Genomic DNA, 16,399 nt, shown 5'->3' with positions numbered 1-16,399 from the left:
GGCTTCCATGCCATAGTCTGAGTGCCTGCTTGTTCCTCTCAACCAATCAAACACATGTCTCATTATACACACCAGGTTATAACCCCGAACATCCGGGAAACTAAGACCTCCTTCCTCCGTTGACTTCATCAATGTTCGTAACTTTATTCTAGGTTTCCTTCCCCGCCATATAAAATCCGCATACGCTGAGTTGAGCCTATTTACGTCCCTCAGTTTTAGCAATATCGGGATCGTCTGGAATGGGTACAACAGTCTAGGAAAGCTCATCATTTTTATCAGGTGGCACCTTGCCAGTAGTGGTAGAGGCAGACCCTTCCAACCCTTTAGTTGTGCTATAATTTTCCTAATTAGTGGGCCATAATTCATCTCGTAAATTGATTCCACCGTTCTTCCTATATGAATTCCCAGATATTTAAGTGATGTCTGTGCTATAGGAATGCCACATATACAACCATCCCTTACATTCCCCCCTTTTAGGAACAGGATCTCACACTTTTTTTTATTCAATTTGAATCCTGAGACTAATCCAAATTTTTCAATTAGGGCTAGAGTCTGTGGCAAATCCACGCTAGGGTCCCCCATATATAGTATGACATCATCGGCAAAAAGTGCTGTCTTTATTTCAGTTCCCCTTACCTTAATCCCTTTAAAACTATTCGGGCCCTGCAATATTCTTGACAATGGTTCAATGGCCAAGTCGAATAGGAGGGGAGATAGCGGGCAGCCTTGTCTTGTTCCCTTCATCAAAGGGAACACGTCTGATAAAAAACCTGGAGTGTGTACCCTAGCTCCCGAGTTAGCGTAAAGATTCCTAATGTAAAGCCTCATTTTGCCTACAATCCCTGTGGCCTCTAGTACTTTGTCCAGCCAGCTCCAATTTACATTGTCAAACGCTTTTTCTGCGTCGAGTGTAACTAGAGCGGGTCTTGCCCCCCTCTCTATCTGATCCAATCTCACCGCATCCACCACTAGTATTGTCTTCCGAATATTAGTGACAGCATTTCTCCCTTTAATAAACCCTACCTGATGCTCTGTAATGATCCTTGGAAGAATCATGGCCAATCTATTAGCCATAATCTTAGATATTATTTTTAAATCCTGGTTTATAAGTGATATGGGTCTATAACTAGAGGGATCATCCAGGTCTTTAGTTCCCTTAGGGAGTAATTTGATATATGCTACGTTTGAATTTTTAGGAATTTCCTCTCCTTCCAAAAATGCATTAAATACCGCAGTTAAATCTGGCGAGATCAGATCCCTCATAGCCTTGTAAAACCCGCTGTTAAAACCGTCGGGGCCTGGTGCCTTGTTGGTGTTAAGCTCCCCGATTGTTCTAGTCACCTCCTCAACTGTGATATCTGCATTTAGGTCACTGAGATCTTCCTCTGTTACGCTAGGCAAGTGCGCTTGTCTTAACCACTCTGCCTCGTCAGTCATGTCATTGTTTCCTGGCCCATATAGTTTTCTATAAAAATGTCCCAGCAATTTATTAATTTCCTTAGGATCTGTGGTCACCTCCCCCCCCTTTCTTTTTAGTTTGGAAATCACTGTCATTTTCCTGCTACCCCTTGCCAAATTTGCCAGCATCCTCCCCGCCTTGTTGCCAAATCTATGTAGCTCTGCTTCCCTGTGCGACCAAAATAATTGTTCCTTTTTTTTTGCCCATTCGTCGAACCCCCTTTTTGCCTCCAACCATCTGTCTTTCGTCGTGGGAGATCTATTAGCCAAATACTTTGTGTATGCTACCCGCACTGCTTCACTCTGGGCATTATAATTCTCATTGGTCTTCCTTTTGATCATGGCCGCATATCCAATCAGGCGACCCCTCAAGACCGCTTTTGCCGTTTCCCAGTATAGCACTGGGTTCCCTTTGTGTTCCTTGTTTTCCTCTGTGAATTCTCCCCACCACTCTCGTAATACCCTGTGGAAATTATCTTGTCTGAGAAGAAATGATGGAAATCTCCATATGATATCTGTACCTCTCTTGAACTTCTCTCTGATACCCAATCTCAACGGACTATGATCAGATATCACCATGTTTTCTATCACACATTCTTGTGCCCGATTAACTAGGCCTTGAGAAATCCAAAATTGATCAATACGCGACCAGCTATCATGAGGATGCGAGAAGTGTGTATATTCTCTATCATGCGGGTGAGCTAATCTCCAGATGTCCTTCAAACCCACGTCTTCTAATGTCACATCCCTATGGTCCGGCCTTCTGTCCACATCCCCTGTCCTCTCCTTCCCCCTCCTCCTGTCTTCAGCTGAGTCTGGAACTGTGTTAAAATCACCTCCTACTATGATGTTGGTCTCCCCATCTGCTAGTATGCTGGCCTTTATGCCATCATGAAATATGCTCTGTTGGGAGTTTGGACCGTAAACATTATAGATACTTAATTTACCCGCTGGACTAATGATTGTTAAATGCTGCCACCGTCCCTGGTCGTCTGCCTCGTGTGTCACTACTTCATGGCTGAGCTGTTTATGTATTAGAATCATTGTCCCCGCTTTCCTACCTTGTGCCTCTGCCCCATATACAGTACCCACCCAGTATTTCTTCATGCGGAAAAAGTCCTCCTTCCTCAAATGCGTTTCCTGTAATAATGCAATATCTGTTTTTAGTCTTTTCAGATGTCTTAGTATCATTGCTCGTTTGTTAGGAGATCTCAAACCTTTCACATTCCATGTAGTTATTTGTACCATATTTGCCTTTGTATTTTGCTCTTACTACTTCCTCCCCTGTGGGCCCTGAACTCACAAGAGACGAGACAATTATTACCAGGTATAGAATTTGCCCCCCAGGCTTGATATATCTTTTCCCCACCTTGTATGTATAACAAATATAACAATAAACAAGTAACTGTAGAACACGTTTTCCCTTCTGGGAAATTTTTGGCTCTTTTCGCCATGCTGATGACTTCCCCTTTTCCTAGCCAAACTGTTGAGCTCCCTAGTCACCCCCCTTAGAGTATACGTTCTAGCCCTGGATTCACATGAGTCACATGAACAAGCCTTAAATAATGGCAAAAATAGTACAGTATGACAAAAACTCTATAAGGACTTCAAGTCCAACTTAGCTCTATTTTCTGGTGGTCATCCCCGCACTCAGAGCAGACAGATCCACTTCATTTACGCCTGGAAGTCGTTCCTGGACAAAGGCGAGTGAAAGTAAGAATGAAAGTGAATCTGGAAGTGGAACTGAAAGTAAGCGTGAGACTGAATATGCGAGAGAAAAAGAGTGAGACAGAGCGCGTGAGGTACTGAAAGTGAGCGTGAGACTGAAAATGAAACTGAGTATGAGAGTGAGTGTGAAACTGAAAGTAAGCGTGAAACTGAAAATGAGACTGAATATGTGAGGGAGGGAGAAAAAAAAAAAAAAAAAAAAAAAGTGTGAGACTGAGAGTGAGTGTGAGAGTGTGAGACTGAACGTTAGGAGTAAGACTGAAAGTGAAACTGATAGCAAGCGTGAAAGCAAAACTGAACATGAGAGAGTGAAATCAAGAGAGTGAGAGAGTGCGAGAACAGGACCAGCAATATCTAGTTCAGTTCAGTTATCATGAACCATTTCCAACAGTTAGTCTCTGTGTTCCGAGCGAGGATTATTTTGTTGTTTTGGGCTCAATCTCCTTTCCTCTCTACTCTCCACCCGCGATTGCTCCTCAAAGCTTCTCGAGTCTTTCCCTGGGCCTCTTGGAGATCCTCCTCTGCTGGTCCCTTCTCCATTGTTTCCTCTTTTTTGTCCATCAGCCCGATTCTTATCTTGTTCTGCCATGAGAGTACGCTCTGCTTCTTTAAAGTCTTTGTAATATGCAAACGAGCCATTAAGATTTCTGACTTTCAGTGTGGCAGGGTATAGCAGTTGGCACTTGACTTTTTTGTTATACAGGAATGAACATACTTTGCTGAATTCTTTTCTCTTTCTGGAGACTTCTGCTGAATAATCGCCGAAAATTAGCAGTCTGTTGCCTTGGTAATGCAATGGTCGCTGTCTGTCTCTAAAGGCCCTCAGTATTTCCTCTTTATGTTTATAATCAAGATATTTGACTATCACTTGTCTAGCCCTCAGCGGGGCTTTCTTGTTTGGGTTTGGATCCTCTCCCCTATTCGCTTCTTGTTGTCTCAGTGGTCCCACTCTGTGCGCTCTTTCCACTCTGAATTTAGCCTTAATGCCCAGGGCCTGAGGTAACTCCTGTTCACATATGTTATCCAGCTGTCCCAAAGATACCGATTCTGGCAGCCCCACAATGCGCAGATTATTTCGCCTCGATCGGTTCTCTAAGTCTTCCGCTTTATCTCTCAAATAATCGTTAGATTTCACTAGAGCTGCTATTTGCTCTTGCATAGCCATTATTTTCTCCTCTGAGTCAGATATTCTCTGCTCTGTTTCTGCCAGTCTAGATGCATGTCCACTAATCTGCTTTTGCATAGCTGCTAGGGATGTTTGTATGGCTGTTTCAATGGCCACTTTAATCTCTTTTGACAGCTGTGATGTCACTTCGGCAGCCAATTTTTTATAATCAACATTGAGCTCTTGTGCATGCTTGTCTTGGCCTGCAGGTGGTGCTGGTTTCTTAGTTCTCTTATTCTGAGCTGGGGATTTTCCACCCTCCCCCATTTGTTTACAGTATTTAGATAATGGTGTGGCCGGCAGTTTCTTGTTTGCTTTAGAAGGAATGTTACTGTTTCTGACATGCAGCTTCTGCTGGCATTTATCATGATTAGACACCTTATATTGCATGTCTAAGTGATCAGTCCGGTCTCCTGCGTCTCTGGCCACTCTTTGCTTGCTGCACTCCTCCTCCTCCTCTCTTTCTTGTTCCTCCATGTCCCCTTCCTCTATCCATTGTGTTTCTCCCTCTGCAATCCAATGCAGCGATTTCTCTCCTGCTCCATCCTCCCCCGACCCCCCGCTCTCATCTCCTTCACTTCTCCCTCTCCTGGCTTCCATTACCACATCTTGCACTGGGGACTCTGGCTCCTCCTCCATCAGGCTTGTAGGTGCCATGTCAGTCTCCTCTTCTCCCCGCCGGCAGTCAGGATCTCCATTCCTGCAGGTCCCCTCACCACCACCAGCACTCCTCAGTAAGTACCGCTCCATAGCTGTGTGCTTCCTGCTACCAGACGTGCTGCTCTCTGCTCGCTCACTTGCCCGGGTATGCTGTTTATCGTCGGTTTCTCAGAGGGGTGTCGGGAGCTTCTCCTCTATGCTGCCTCCTCAGCCAGGACCGGAACAGGAAGTCTTTTTTTTTTTTTTTTTTTTTTTTAAACAATAGATTTTTATTGATTTTCAAGGTATTCACATACAGAGAAATGAGGCATTGAGAAAATAGAGTAATTGACTTATTAACTGCAATATTACACAAAACTCTGTAACATTAGGTCAGGAACCAACAACAAGGATAGCTAACTGGTCAATCGCAAAATAAAGCTATGGCGATATCCATAGCACCTCTATTTTTATCGTCCGGGTAAGAAGACCAGAAAGATTGTGGTGGTCTAATATGAATTCCTATACGTTCCTAACCTCAACCCCTGAACTCTGATGATTCTCTGCTATAATTGAGAGAAAAAAAACCCGAAAACCTGTGAGATAAGGATAGAGGGAAGTGAACTATAAAGTAGGAAAAAGGAAAAAGAAAAGAAGAAAGGAGGAGATTAGGGCATTGCACTTCACTTCAAAATCTGGCGGTACAAGGGGGAAGACAAAAACGCCTCCCAGTGAAACCACGTCTTGCCAATTGTGTCTCTTTCATGTTGTGAGCAAGCTACCAGGGACTCCATACGGTGTGTCAGGTCCACCTCTACAAACCACTCTTCCAGAGACGGGGGATCCACGGATCTCCAGTGTCTGGGGATCACAGTTTTCGCAGCCTGCAAAAGGTGTCTGAGCAGAGATTTTTTATATTTAGTGGTGGATATAGGGAACATATAAAGCAGAATTGCTTCTGGGGACTGCGGTATTGAGATCCCTGTTACCTCCAACACCGTCTTGAGAACTTCGTTCCAGAAGGCGCGCAGGGTCGGGCAGGACCACCATATGTGGGACATCGAGCCCGGCTCCGCTCCGCAACGCCAGCATGTGTCTGGGACCCCTGGGAACCATTTATTTAATGTGGTTGGGACCCTATACCATCTCGAAATTATTTTATAACTTGTTTCTTGCGACTTGGAAGCTATGACTGACTTGTGTGATAGGGCAAAGCATTTATTCCATTGGGTTTTCGTGAAGGTTTTATTTAGTTCTGACTCCCAGGCCTTACAATAAGGGGGGAGGGAGAGCAAATCTTTTTCCGAGAGCAGTTTGTACACAACTGAAGTCGTATGCGATATAATCGTGTTTGTGAGGCATAGCATTTCAAACGGTGATGGTGGGCGTATCAGTGAATCCTTCCCAGGGATTGATGCAAAGAAGTGCTGGAGTTGGGTATATTCATAATCATATCGCGGAGTGGAGGGGGTCTCTCCCAGGATCGCGTTGAGTGGTATTAGTGTTCCGGTGGGAGCTACCTGGTGAAAGCGTAGAGGACGGGATTTAGAACAGCCTAAAAATGTCGGGGTGGTACATCCCGGTCTGAACAAAGGGTTACCTGAAATGGGGAACAAGGGTCCGTTCCCATCTATCAGCCCTTTCTTCAGAGAAGGGATGCTCAGGGTCTTCAGCGTATGAGCTGTTGTGTAGGACGTTTCCAGGTTTTTAGGAATTGTGGACGGGCGTAACCAGGGCAAGGTTCCGACCGGGAACGGACATATGTCAGTTGCCAGACGCACCCATAACTTCGTCGGATAACCATGTACTAAATCCAGTATCCGGCCATGCGCTGCTGCAAAATAATAACGACGGCAATCCGGCAAACCCGTCCCACCAGCTTCCTTGGGACGTGTTAGGGTTTCCCAACGTAACCTCGGATGTTTTGACGCCCAAACAAAGTTCTTAAATTGTCGTCGAATTCCCTCCCAGAATGCCATCGGAATGTAGGTGGGAATCGTGTGTAATAGGTATAACAACCTGGGGAGGACAGTCATTTTTAATATATTAATGCGCCCGAACCATGAGAAACTTGTCCGCTCCCAAGTGGCTAGATTATTCTCCAATCTGGAGAGAAATGGCTGGAAGTTCAATGTGAACAATCTGGAAAGATCCGAGGGTAGACGAATGCCCAAATAGGTAATGACATTGTCTGGGGGCCACCTAAATGGGTAATGCGACTTTAAGTCATGCACCAACTCATCAGGCAGAGTTACATTGAGGGCCTCGGATTTGTCCATATTGATCTTAAAGTTGGACCACCCACCGAATCCCTCCAATAAATCAAGCAGGTGAGGTAATGAGGTCGTGGGGTTTGTTATATAAATTAGTACATCATCAGCAAACGCTGAACATTTATATTCTTTGCCCGCTAATTTAATTCCTCTGATCTCAGGGTGATTACGAATGGCAGCCAGGAGATGTTCCATGATTAATATATAGAGAAGTGGAGATAGTGGGCAGCCCTGCCGGGTGCCATTATGGATGGTAAAGGGGTTTGATAATGAGCCATTAATTTTTAGATTAGCGACTGGGTATTGGTATAATGAAAGAATTTTAGTAAGGAGGGAGGGACCTAAGCCAATATGTGTAAGGGTGTCTGCGAGGGAGGGCCATGAGATTCTATCGAAAGCCTTCTCGGCGTCAAGGGATAGGACCATCATCGGTATCTTGTGTGTTTTTGCATGATGTATAATATCTATAGTTTTAAGTGTGTTGTCCCGTGCCTCCCTCCCTGGAACAAAGCCCACCTGGTCGGGATGAACCAGCGAGGGAAGCAGAGGATTCAGTCTATTCGCTATTAATTTTGCAAAAATTTTTAGATCCGTGTTCAAGAGGGAAATTGGGCGATAGCTCTTGCAGACATGTGGGTCTTTTCCTGGCTTAGGGATTACGGTGACAAATGCGGTCGTGGATTGGGCAGGGAACGGGCAGGACTCAGAGATGGAATTAAATGCGACCAACATCAAAGGCGACAAGAGATCTACCAATGCTTTATAAAATTTTCCTGTGAATCCATCTGGTCCAGGGCTTTTGTTATTTGGTAAGTTTTTTATTACTTCTAACAGCTCCGAGTGATCGAAAGGGGTATCCAGTTCAGCTATAAGTTCTGGTTTGAGGGTCTCGAAAGGTGACATGATGGGAAGTGGAGGGTTTGTCGGTTTGGGGAGATTGTATAAATTTGCATAGTATGTACGGAACGTGTCAGAGATCTCCGCCGTTGTGTGTACCATGGCGTCATTAAGTCCCTTGATGCAGGGGATAAAATTCTGAGTACATTGAGAGCGGAGGGCTCTGGCAAGCATCCTTTCAGGTTTGTTGCCATATTCATAAAATCGGCTGCGCCCAATTTGGAGGTACCGCTTATACGATTCGTCTAACAGATGTTTCACTTCTTGTCGTGCTTTAAGGAGATTTCTTAGCGTTTCTGTCGAGAGCGCATTTTTGTGGGATAATTCTAGTTTAGAGACCGCTTGCAAGGCGGAGTTCAGGGCTTGGGCTTTAGCTTTTTTCAGCCTAGATCCGTGTTTAATGAGAACCCCTCTCAACACATTTCAGTGCTTCCCATTTGAGGATTGGGGTGGTCGCGTCGGCAACATGGTCAGCGATAAAGTGTCCAATAGATTCCCGTATGTCCGCCAGACACTCTGTGTCTGTCAGTAGGCTCTCATTCAGACGCCATGGGCGTACCGTTTTAGAAAAGGAAGGGATTGTGAGAGAGCAGTAAACTGGAGCGTGATCGGACCATAATATATTACCAATTGCTGTGGAGGAAATCCAAGGGAGAGCCGAGTGTTGGACCATGATGTAATCAATCCTACTATAGGAATCGTGCGGAGTGGAGTAAAAGGTGTAATCTCTGACCTCAGGGTGTTGTAGTCTCCATACGTCGCATAGCTGTACACTAAAGAGGGCTTTTTTGATATATTTAATGGCTTTGTATGATAAGTGTGATTTTTTTTCTTTGAGTTGTCTAAAGTCGGGTTCAGAGTGAGGTTGAGGTCAGCGCATAAGATTACCGACCCCTGCATCAAGGGGGACGACACGTCCATCAGTTGTGAGATAAAATTGGCTTGATCTTGGTTAGGGGTGTACATGTTTAGGAGAGTTAATATTTGGCCCTCGATGTTTAGGGACAGAATGATATACCTCGCCTCTTTATCTATCGTACAACTAAGAATTTGGTGAGGGAGGGATTTGTGGATGGCTATGGCAACTCCCTTGGACTTGTTACTAGGGTTGTTGGCAAAGTGCTAACTGGTGTAGTGTTTGTGTCTGATGGTGGGTGCATGATTTTCCTGAAAGTGTGTTTCTTGGAGACACACTATCTGTACCTTTTGTCGATGAAAATGTTGCAGGATTTGTGCCCGTTTTTCTGGTGCGTTCAGACCTTTGGCGTTGAAGGAGGCGATTCTCAATTCCGTCATTGTGATAGAGTCGTAGCGCGATATCGGTGAGTGAAGAGCTTTGTGCAATGCCGTAAGAGAAGTAGACAAAACAAAAAAGGATTAGAGAGTAGAAGAGAGATAAAGAACAGAGCTGCAAGAAAAAAGAAACGTAAAGGCTCAGAGGTATAGCCTCTGTGCAGTAAACAACCTAAAAGGGTACTAACGTAGAACAGGAGCTTGTGCAACCTTATCCGGTGGTACAGAGGCTCACACCCTATGTGGGGCGAAGTCTAGTCTAGTGAGTGGCAAGGTAGCACAGGAGCCTGCGTAACACTCTATTTGGTTTAACATTATAACGTGGTCTGACTGATTATCCATCGGCTATTGCATAAAGATAATGGCCTCTGGGCATGCAACCAAAAAAAAAAATCTGACTATAGTTCTATAATTCACAACTAATGTGTTCTGAAAAAAAAGGGGATCCTCTGCAGAAAGTCACATTCTCGTTGTTACTGGTGTCTTGTTAGGGTGCAGGGGTTCCCAGAGGAGAAACATCCCCCCTCCCCGCATTCACAATTTTAAGCACAAGTTCCCGCCGTCCATCCCAGTGTCTCCTCCCACTCGCATCTCCTCTATATTTTTTTTCTTTTTTTTTTCCTCTTTTTTTTTTCTTCTTTTCTTTCTTTCCCCTCTTCCCTTCTTCTTTTTGGGGGAACAAATGGGTGGACTCGGCTCACGTGCAATTCCAATTCAATGCTGACGTCCCGTCGGACGTCTTAGTCCTTAGGCTGCAATGCGGCGTCCCATGGGCGGTCCTCTTTTATCTCCCCCCTTCGGTTTTTCTCTGGGGGAGAGTCCAGCAGGGGGACGCTCTTGGGGTCTTGTGGGTCTCCCCATTAAGGCCAGACCATGCTCAGTAAGTGCCTCCCAATCAGGCAAAGTGATGTTTGGTAGGTCCAGGCCGGACAGGAAACCTCGTAGGTCTCCCGGGGCTCTGATTGTGAAGGTCTGGTGTGCTTTCCGCACTGATAAAGAGAAGGGGAACCCCCATCTAAAAGGGATTTCCTCCTCTTGTAGGAGATTAAGTAGCGGTTTGAGGGCCGCTCTTTGAGCCAGTGTGAATCGCGATAGATCTGGCATGATTCGGATAGGCTGGCCTAGGTGGGATATTGCTCGCTTCTGACGTGCTGCCTGTAGAATCAATTCTTTCAATTGGAAAAAGTGAATCCGGCAAATTGCGTCCCTTGGCTGGGGGTTGTTCGGGTCAGGGGGCCGTAAGGCTCTATGGGCCCTGTCAATTTCGATAAAAGTACCAGGCGGGCGCCGAAGCAGGCCATTAAAGATGGAAGTCAGTGTAGATGGGAGATCTGCGGCGGTGATGGATTCTGGAAGGCCTCTAATCCGTAAATTGTTCCTCCGATTTCTATTTTCGAGATCATCTAATGAGGCTTGAAGGCTTTGTAATTGGGAGGAGTGGCGTTTAACGGTGTCTGTCAGTGTTTGTATAATTTTTGTCGTGGAGTCACGGGACTGAGATATAGAGTCCACCTTTGATGAGAGATCCGTTAACTCCGAGCGAAACCGGGCAAATTCTTGTTTGCATTCGGAGACAATCTGTGATGTTAGGTTAGTAATGTCCTGTTTGGTGGGGATTGATTCAAGTAGTGTGCCTATATCTGCCAGGGTAATCGGCCTGTCAGCCTCTGGAGGTGTCTGATTATACACCTGCTTCTTTTCAGAGGATTGTTGACCACATCTGGTGGGAGGGGTGGGTTCGCCTGTCAGTTCAACAGGGGCGTCCCTGCGGTCTGGGGCCTTGCTATCTCTTTGCGTTCCTTTTCGGGGCGGTGGAACGTTCGACTCGGCCTCTATCATATCTCCACCTTTGGGGGAGGCTGAGAGCCAGGAAGATCCTGTGGACCATGCATCAGAGGCTTCAGTGGAGTGCAGGGCGGGGGGTCGCTCCATAGCCCCTGTGTCATGGGCTCCAGAGTGGGCCTCAGAGGGGCTCCGGCTGCTGAGTTGGCCAGTTGTGGGTTATGGGTGGACGCCCCTGCAGATGGGCGCAGGGCACAGGGGGACTGCGATCCCTCTCCTGCTCCCCCTCCCCTCTGCAGCTCCCTCTCATGGAAGCAGGGTGAAGGGGGGGCTCCTTCACCCACGTGGGCGCCTTCATGCCCCCGCAACATCGTTGGTGTCTGTGACCCCCCCGGCGAGCACGCTGGGGAGGCACATGCAGCGCCGCTGTCTCCCTCAGCGTGGATGGGGGAAGCGCCGCTGTCTCCCTCAGCGTGGATGGGGGAAGCGCCGCTGTCTCCCTCAGCGCGGATGATGGAAGCGCCGCCATTCCCCCCCCCCCGCACCTCACCTCCTCCTGAGCCGCCACATCTCTACTGCCCTCTTCCGCCTCCTTATCACGCATGCGATCCGGCCGGCAGGTTCCCTCTCTCTCATCGCCGGCTGCTTCACTCCGCTGGAGCGCGGGCACGCTTCCACGTGTGCCTCCACAAGGGGAGCCGCCATCCTGCTCCACTGGGTCCTCCTCCCCCTCCTGTCGCATGGCCGGACGTCTGGGGAAATCTGCAGCAACAGAGGTCAGCGGTGTCTGGGATGCTGGGTGCTGCCTGGGGGCTCGGTGATCGGTACCAGGGGATGCGGGTTTCTCTGTGTGGATGCCTCGTGGCTGATCTCCTGATGCTGCCGGCGGGAAATCTTGGGACTCCCGTCGGGGAGGAATCTGGCGGGTTAGGAGCTGGGCGATATCCCCTTTTGTAGCTGGGGGTTGTGAGGATGCTCGGCCTTTTGTTTTTCTGGTAGATTTGCCCATATTTTCAGTGGATGCCGATGGATTTTGATGTGTGCTGCAGGAGCTCCAGAAAGTGCGTCCCTACACCTCCATAGCCAGCCACGCCCCCCGGCTTTTACTATATGTGTTTCATTTTATATTATGCTAAGTCAGCATGAATCACAAAAGTCTTGTAATCAGAAAGTCCCGTATCTGAGTACAGTTCAAATGCCATTTGAGTTCTGTTCTGGATATCTTCATATAATTCTTACTACTGATCATAACCGTCCATAACCATGTCCATAACAACTGGACAACACATTATGTACAGCTCAAGTATGCAGTCTAAAATAAAAGTCAGACTTGCCTCCCAGAACCAACACTGATCCCCCTAATGTTTGCGTTTTGTCTCCCAGCAGTTTGTATGACATTATGTGACATGACCCCTGTAGCCAGTCAGCAGCCATTGATTGGCTGCAGCTTTCACAATTCCGTTTAAATCAGAAGAAATAAACTGATGCCTCCATAGACTGCTATGGAGATGGAGAACACTTATGGTGATAACTGAGAACTGTGTGTTTTGGGGTTTTTTTGTCATCTGGATGACAAAAGTACAATTTTGAAAATAATATAATTAAAATATGATTTCACACCCAGTATTCGAATGAAACTGGCAAGAAAATGAGTGCGGTGAGGATCTGCCATCCCATGTGTGATTTATCATTTTAGTAATGGGCAACTCTTTAGAACAGAATTATAGAGTAATTTTCCAAACAAAAGAAAATAAAACGTGATCACCTATCCATAAGATAGGAGAATCGCCTATTCATAAGATAGGACATAACTTGCTGGTCACTGGTGGTCCATCTGCTAGGACCCCCTGAGATCTCAAGATCAGGGCTTTGGAACCTGCTGTCCTGAATGTAGTGGAGATGCGCATGCTCGGCCTCTGCTGCACTTGTCTGTTGGACTCGGGATGCAGTCCTTGGCTATTTATGGCTATTTATTATCCTAAAGACACTGAGTGGAGCAGAGGCCGAGCATGTGTACCTCTACTCCATTCAAGAAAGGATTGCTTTTCTTTGAGTTTCAAAGCCCTATTGGGATCGCTGAACGTCCAGGTGTTTGGACCTTTTAGCCATCAGCAGCATGTACTCTATCCTATGGATTGGGGATAACTTTTTTTGGGTGGAATAACCCTTCACCCACATTTAAAAGGGATTGTTCATGATTAATAAATCGAAAACCTCAGAATTGGTCATCCTTATAAGATCAGTGGTATGTGACACCAGTCATGCCTACCAATGAGCACTTATCCCCATAAGAGTCCAGCGTATGGAGCATGAGCACAGCTCCATACACTGTGCAGTGATCGATCTCAGCAACTGCAGCTCCTATTGAAGTAAATGAGAGAACTAGCGCCCACACAGTGTATGAGGCAGAGGTGTTCCTGACAAACCCTTTCTAAAGGTCTGTGCGCACTGGGAAATTTTCTTTTCTTAAGAAATATCTGCATCCTCTTGTAGAATTCTGCACCTGCGGCAAAAAAACGCACCCGAAATCCGCATGCAGTTTTACCACAGTTTGTTGCGGTTTTGGTGTGTTTTTTTTCCTGCAGGTTGGTCCCTGCGGTTTTTAATCATTATCCATGGCAAAACTGCAGGTACCTGCGGAAAAGAAGTGACATGCTACTTCTTTTTTGATGCAGAAAATCTGCAGAAATATCTGCAGGTAAAAAAAAACGCAGTGTGCGCACAGCATTTTGGATTTCCCATAGATTTTACTGGGGAAGGACTGCAGAAAGGTTATGAACCAAAACTGCACCTTTTTTGCAGCAAAAACCACGGCAAATCCGTGGCAAAAAACGCAGTGTGCGCACAGGGCCTAAAGGTTTTGTCTTTTGATTGTTATTCAGGAACGCACTGCTCTAATTTATTTCCACATTATGTCCCTATTGTGGTGGTCGGTATGTATCTAAATCCATGGTCCAAGAGGAAAAAATGTCTTCCCATCTAGAAAATATCAGACTCCGCAGGTTGTCTGCAGATTCCAGAGAGGTTTTAAACCATCCCTTCACCATGGAAGTGTTTGAGGAAGTGTTAAGTAAGCTTCTGTACAAAAAAGCTCTTAGATTGGATGGCGAGTTTTAGAAAGAACTTGGGGAAATATTACTCGCAAGTTGCAGTGAATAAATAGAAAATTCGGCACTACTCACATGCAAAAGCTGGTACAGTGGAACCTCGCTTAACGAGTAACCCACTTAACGAGAATTTCGCTTAACAAACAAAGCTTTCTGTAAATTTGTAACTCTGTTTATGAGAAAGCTTTGCTGTACGAGGATAATCCTCACCGCACACACTTTCGGTTCCGTACATCCACCGCGCTCTGACCTGCTCTTCCAGTCCACACAAACACACACAAACACACAGGCACGCACGCACGCACATACAGTATTATGCTCATGGTTCTTGTAGTCCGCCGGTACATCGTGACGTCCTCACGGCGAGCTACAAGACCCAGGAGGCCGGCGATGAAACAGAAGGTAAGGTGAGCATAATATGTGTACCTTCAGTTCCATCGCTGGCCTTCTGGGTCCTGTAGTTCGCCGCTCCACTGCAGGCTGTGCATTGGCAACCATAGCGACGAAGCAGGAACTTCGGCTGTCAAAGGCAACGTGCTGGCCAATCAGAGGCAAGCGGATCTGCCTTTGACGTCAACGCTCTGGCCAGGAAGTTCCTCCCTCGTCGTTATTGTAACCTGATACACAGCCCGTACCGGAGAACAGCAAGTCCCAGGAGACCGACGATGGAACGGAAGGTAAGGTGAGCATAATATGTGCGCGTGCGTGCTTGTGTGTTTGTACGTGCTTTTGTGTGTTTGTGCATGTGTGGAATGGCACAATAGGGGACCAGGATGGGACATTTAACAAGTTGTGGAATGAATTGTTTGCATTGCAATGATTTCCTATGGGAAATCTTGCTTTGCTGAATGAGTAACTTGGTTAACAAGCACAGTCCCAGAACGGATTGTTCTCGTTAACCAAGGTTCCACTGTATAGTGTATTCCCTGTACAATGCAGATTAGGATTCCGGTGGTGCTCAAACTGTCAAGTAATATCTTGGTTGCAGCAAAAGAAAGAAAGTAGTTGACACTTCACATCCTTAAAAAATTTAAAATTCTGTATTCCTGTTTCCTTAAAAACACAAGCAGCTTTGAGATGCAAGGAGCATGTGGATCACAGCTGTTTTGTGCTATATAGATTGCACTTCAACAGGTCCCTCCTATACTGGGAAGGTAACCTAGGCAACAAAACGGTAAACTATGAAATTAAGGATTCCCGTTTCACAATTTAGATGTTTTTCAATGGGCGAATTGCATAGTTTGCGATATTACCCATATAAGAAGATGAGACTGATTCTTTACCTAGTGTAATCTGCGTTGGATGAATTAATGATCTGTGTTGCACATATCCTTGCTCTGACTTACAGAAGATATTTACTGTGTTTGTTACTTCATTTCAGCAAAGTTGAGAATGTGGAAGTATCAAAGGACCAGATCCTGCTAGAAAAGGAAGCAGAGGTGAGTGATATACAGAGATGACCTTAGATATCCCCACATCCGATAGAACTTGGACGATCATTAAATGTTCCTCTGATGGAATCTCTTTCTGCTGATGCAGCCATGCACATTTTACTTATTAATGGTCATTACTATTATTCAAATGGCTGATTCATTGCGGGAAGGGACATTTGTGAGATGATCATTTATGCATGGGTGATACGTAGACGATCAGCCCATATTGACCGTCAGACAAAAATGTCGTACCTGGTCGACTCGACTTCCTCTCAGACCATGACGATCGGACTTTGGTCAGCAGAATTATTTGCTGTTTTCCAAATGAAGACTGTCGGATTTCGTTGTAATATGTATGGCCACCTATCGTTCCAATGTATCTTTTCTGCCTTTTAGGTGTCTATACACAGCCGTTTTTTGATTTTTTGTGTCTTTCATCAAAAAGTAAATTACGGCATTTTTGGTAAAATTAATCATTTCCTTTTATACTTTTATTACAGCTTCGACGCATGCAGGAAATGATTGCAAGAATGCAGGCTCAAATGCAGATCCAGCGGCAGGGCGGAGAGGAGCATGTGTAATGGTAAAGCGCCATCGCTCTTGGTCTTAGAACGGCTTTCTATT

General features: G+C 45.9%; 1 protein-coding gene across 1 annotated transcript in view; it reads left to right on the top strand.

Annotated features, from left to right (window-relative positions):
• The window catches only part of SEPTIN2 (septin 2), a 118,595-nt gene that overhangs the window by 99,716 nt on the left and 2,480 nt on the right, over positions 1-16,399 (top strand). Inside the window, exons 11-12 of the mRNA XM_075340856.1 lie at positions 15,724-15,781; positions 16,276-16,358. Coding sequence (XP_075196971.1) covers positions 15,724-15,781; positions 16,276-16,356 — 139 coding nt within the window. The 3' untranslated portion in view covers positions 16,357-16,358. The remainder of the gene's footprint in view (positions 1-15,723; positions 15,782-16,275; positions 16,359-16,399) is intronic.

This window comes from Anomaloglossus baeobatrachus, chromosome 3, assembly GCF_048569485.1.
Source record: "Anomaloglossus baeobatrachus isolate aAnoBae1 chromosome 3, aAnoBae1.hap1, whole genome shotgun sequence".
Lineage (NCBI taxonomy): Eukaryota > Metazoa > Chordata > Amphibia > Anura > Aromobatidae > Anomaloglossus > Anomaloglossus baeobatrachus.
Note: the sequence above shows the minus strand (reverse complement) of the source record. Positions and strands in the feature narration are given on the sequence as shown.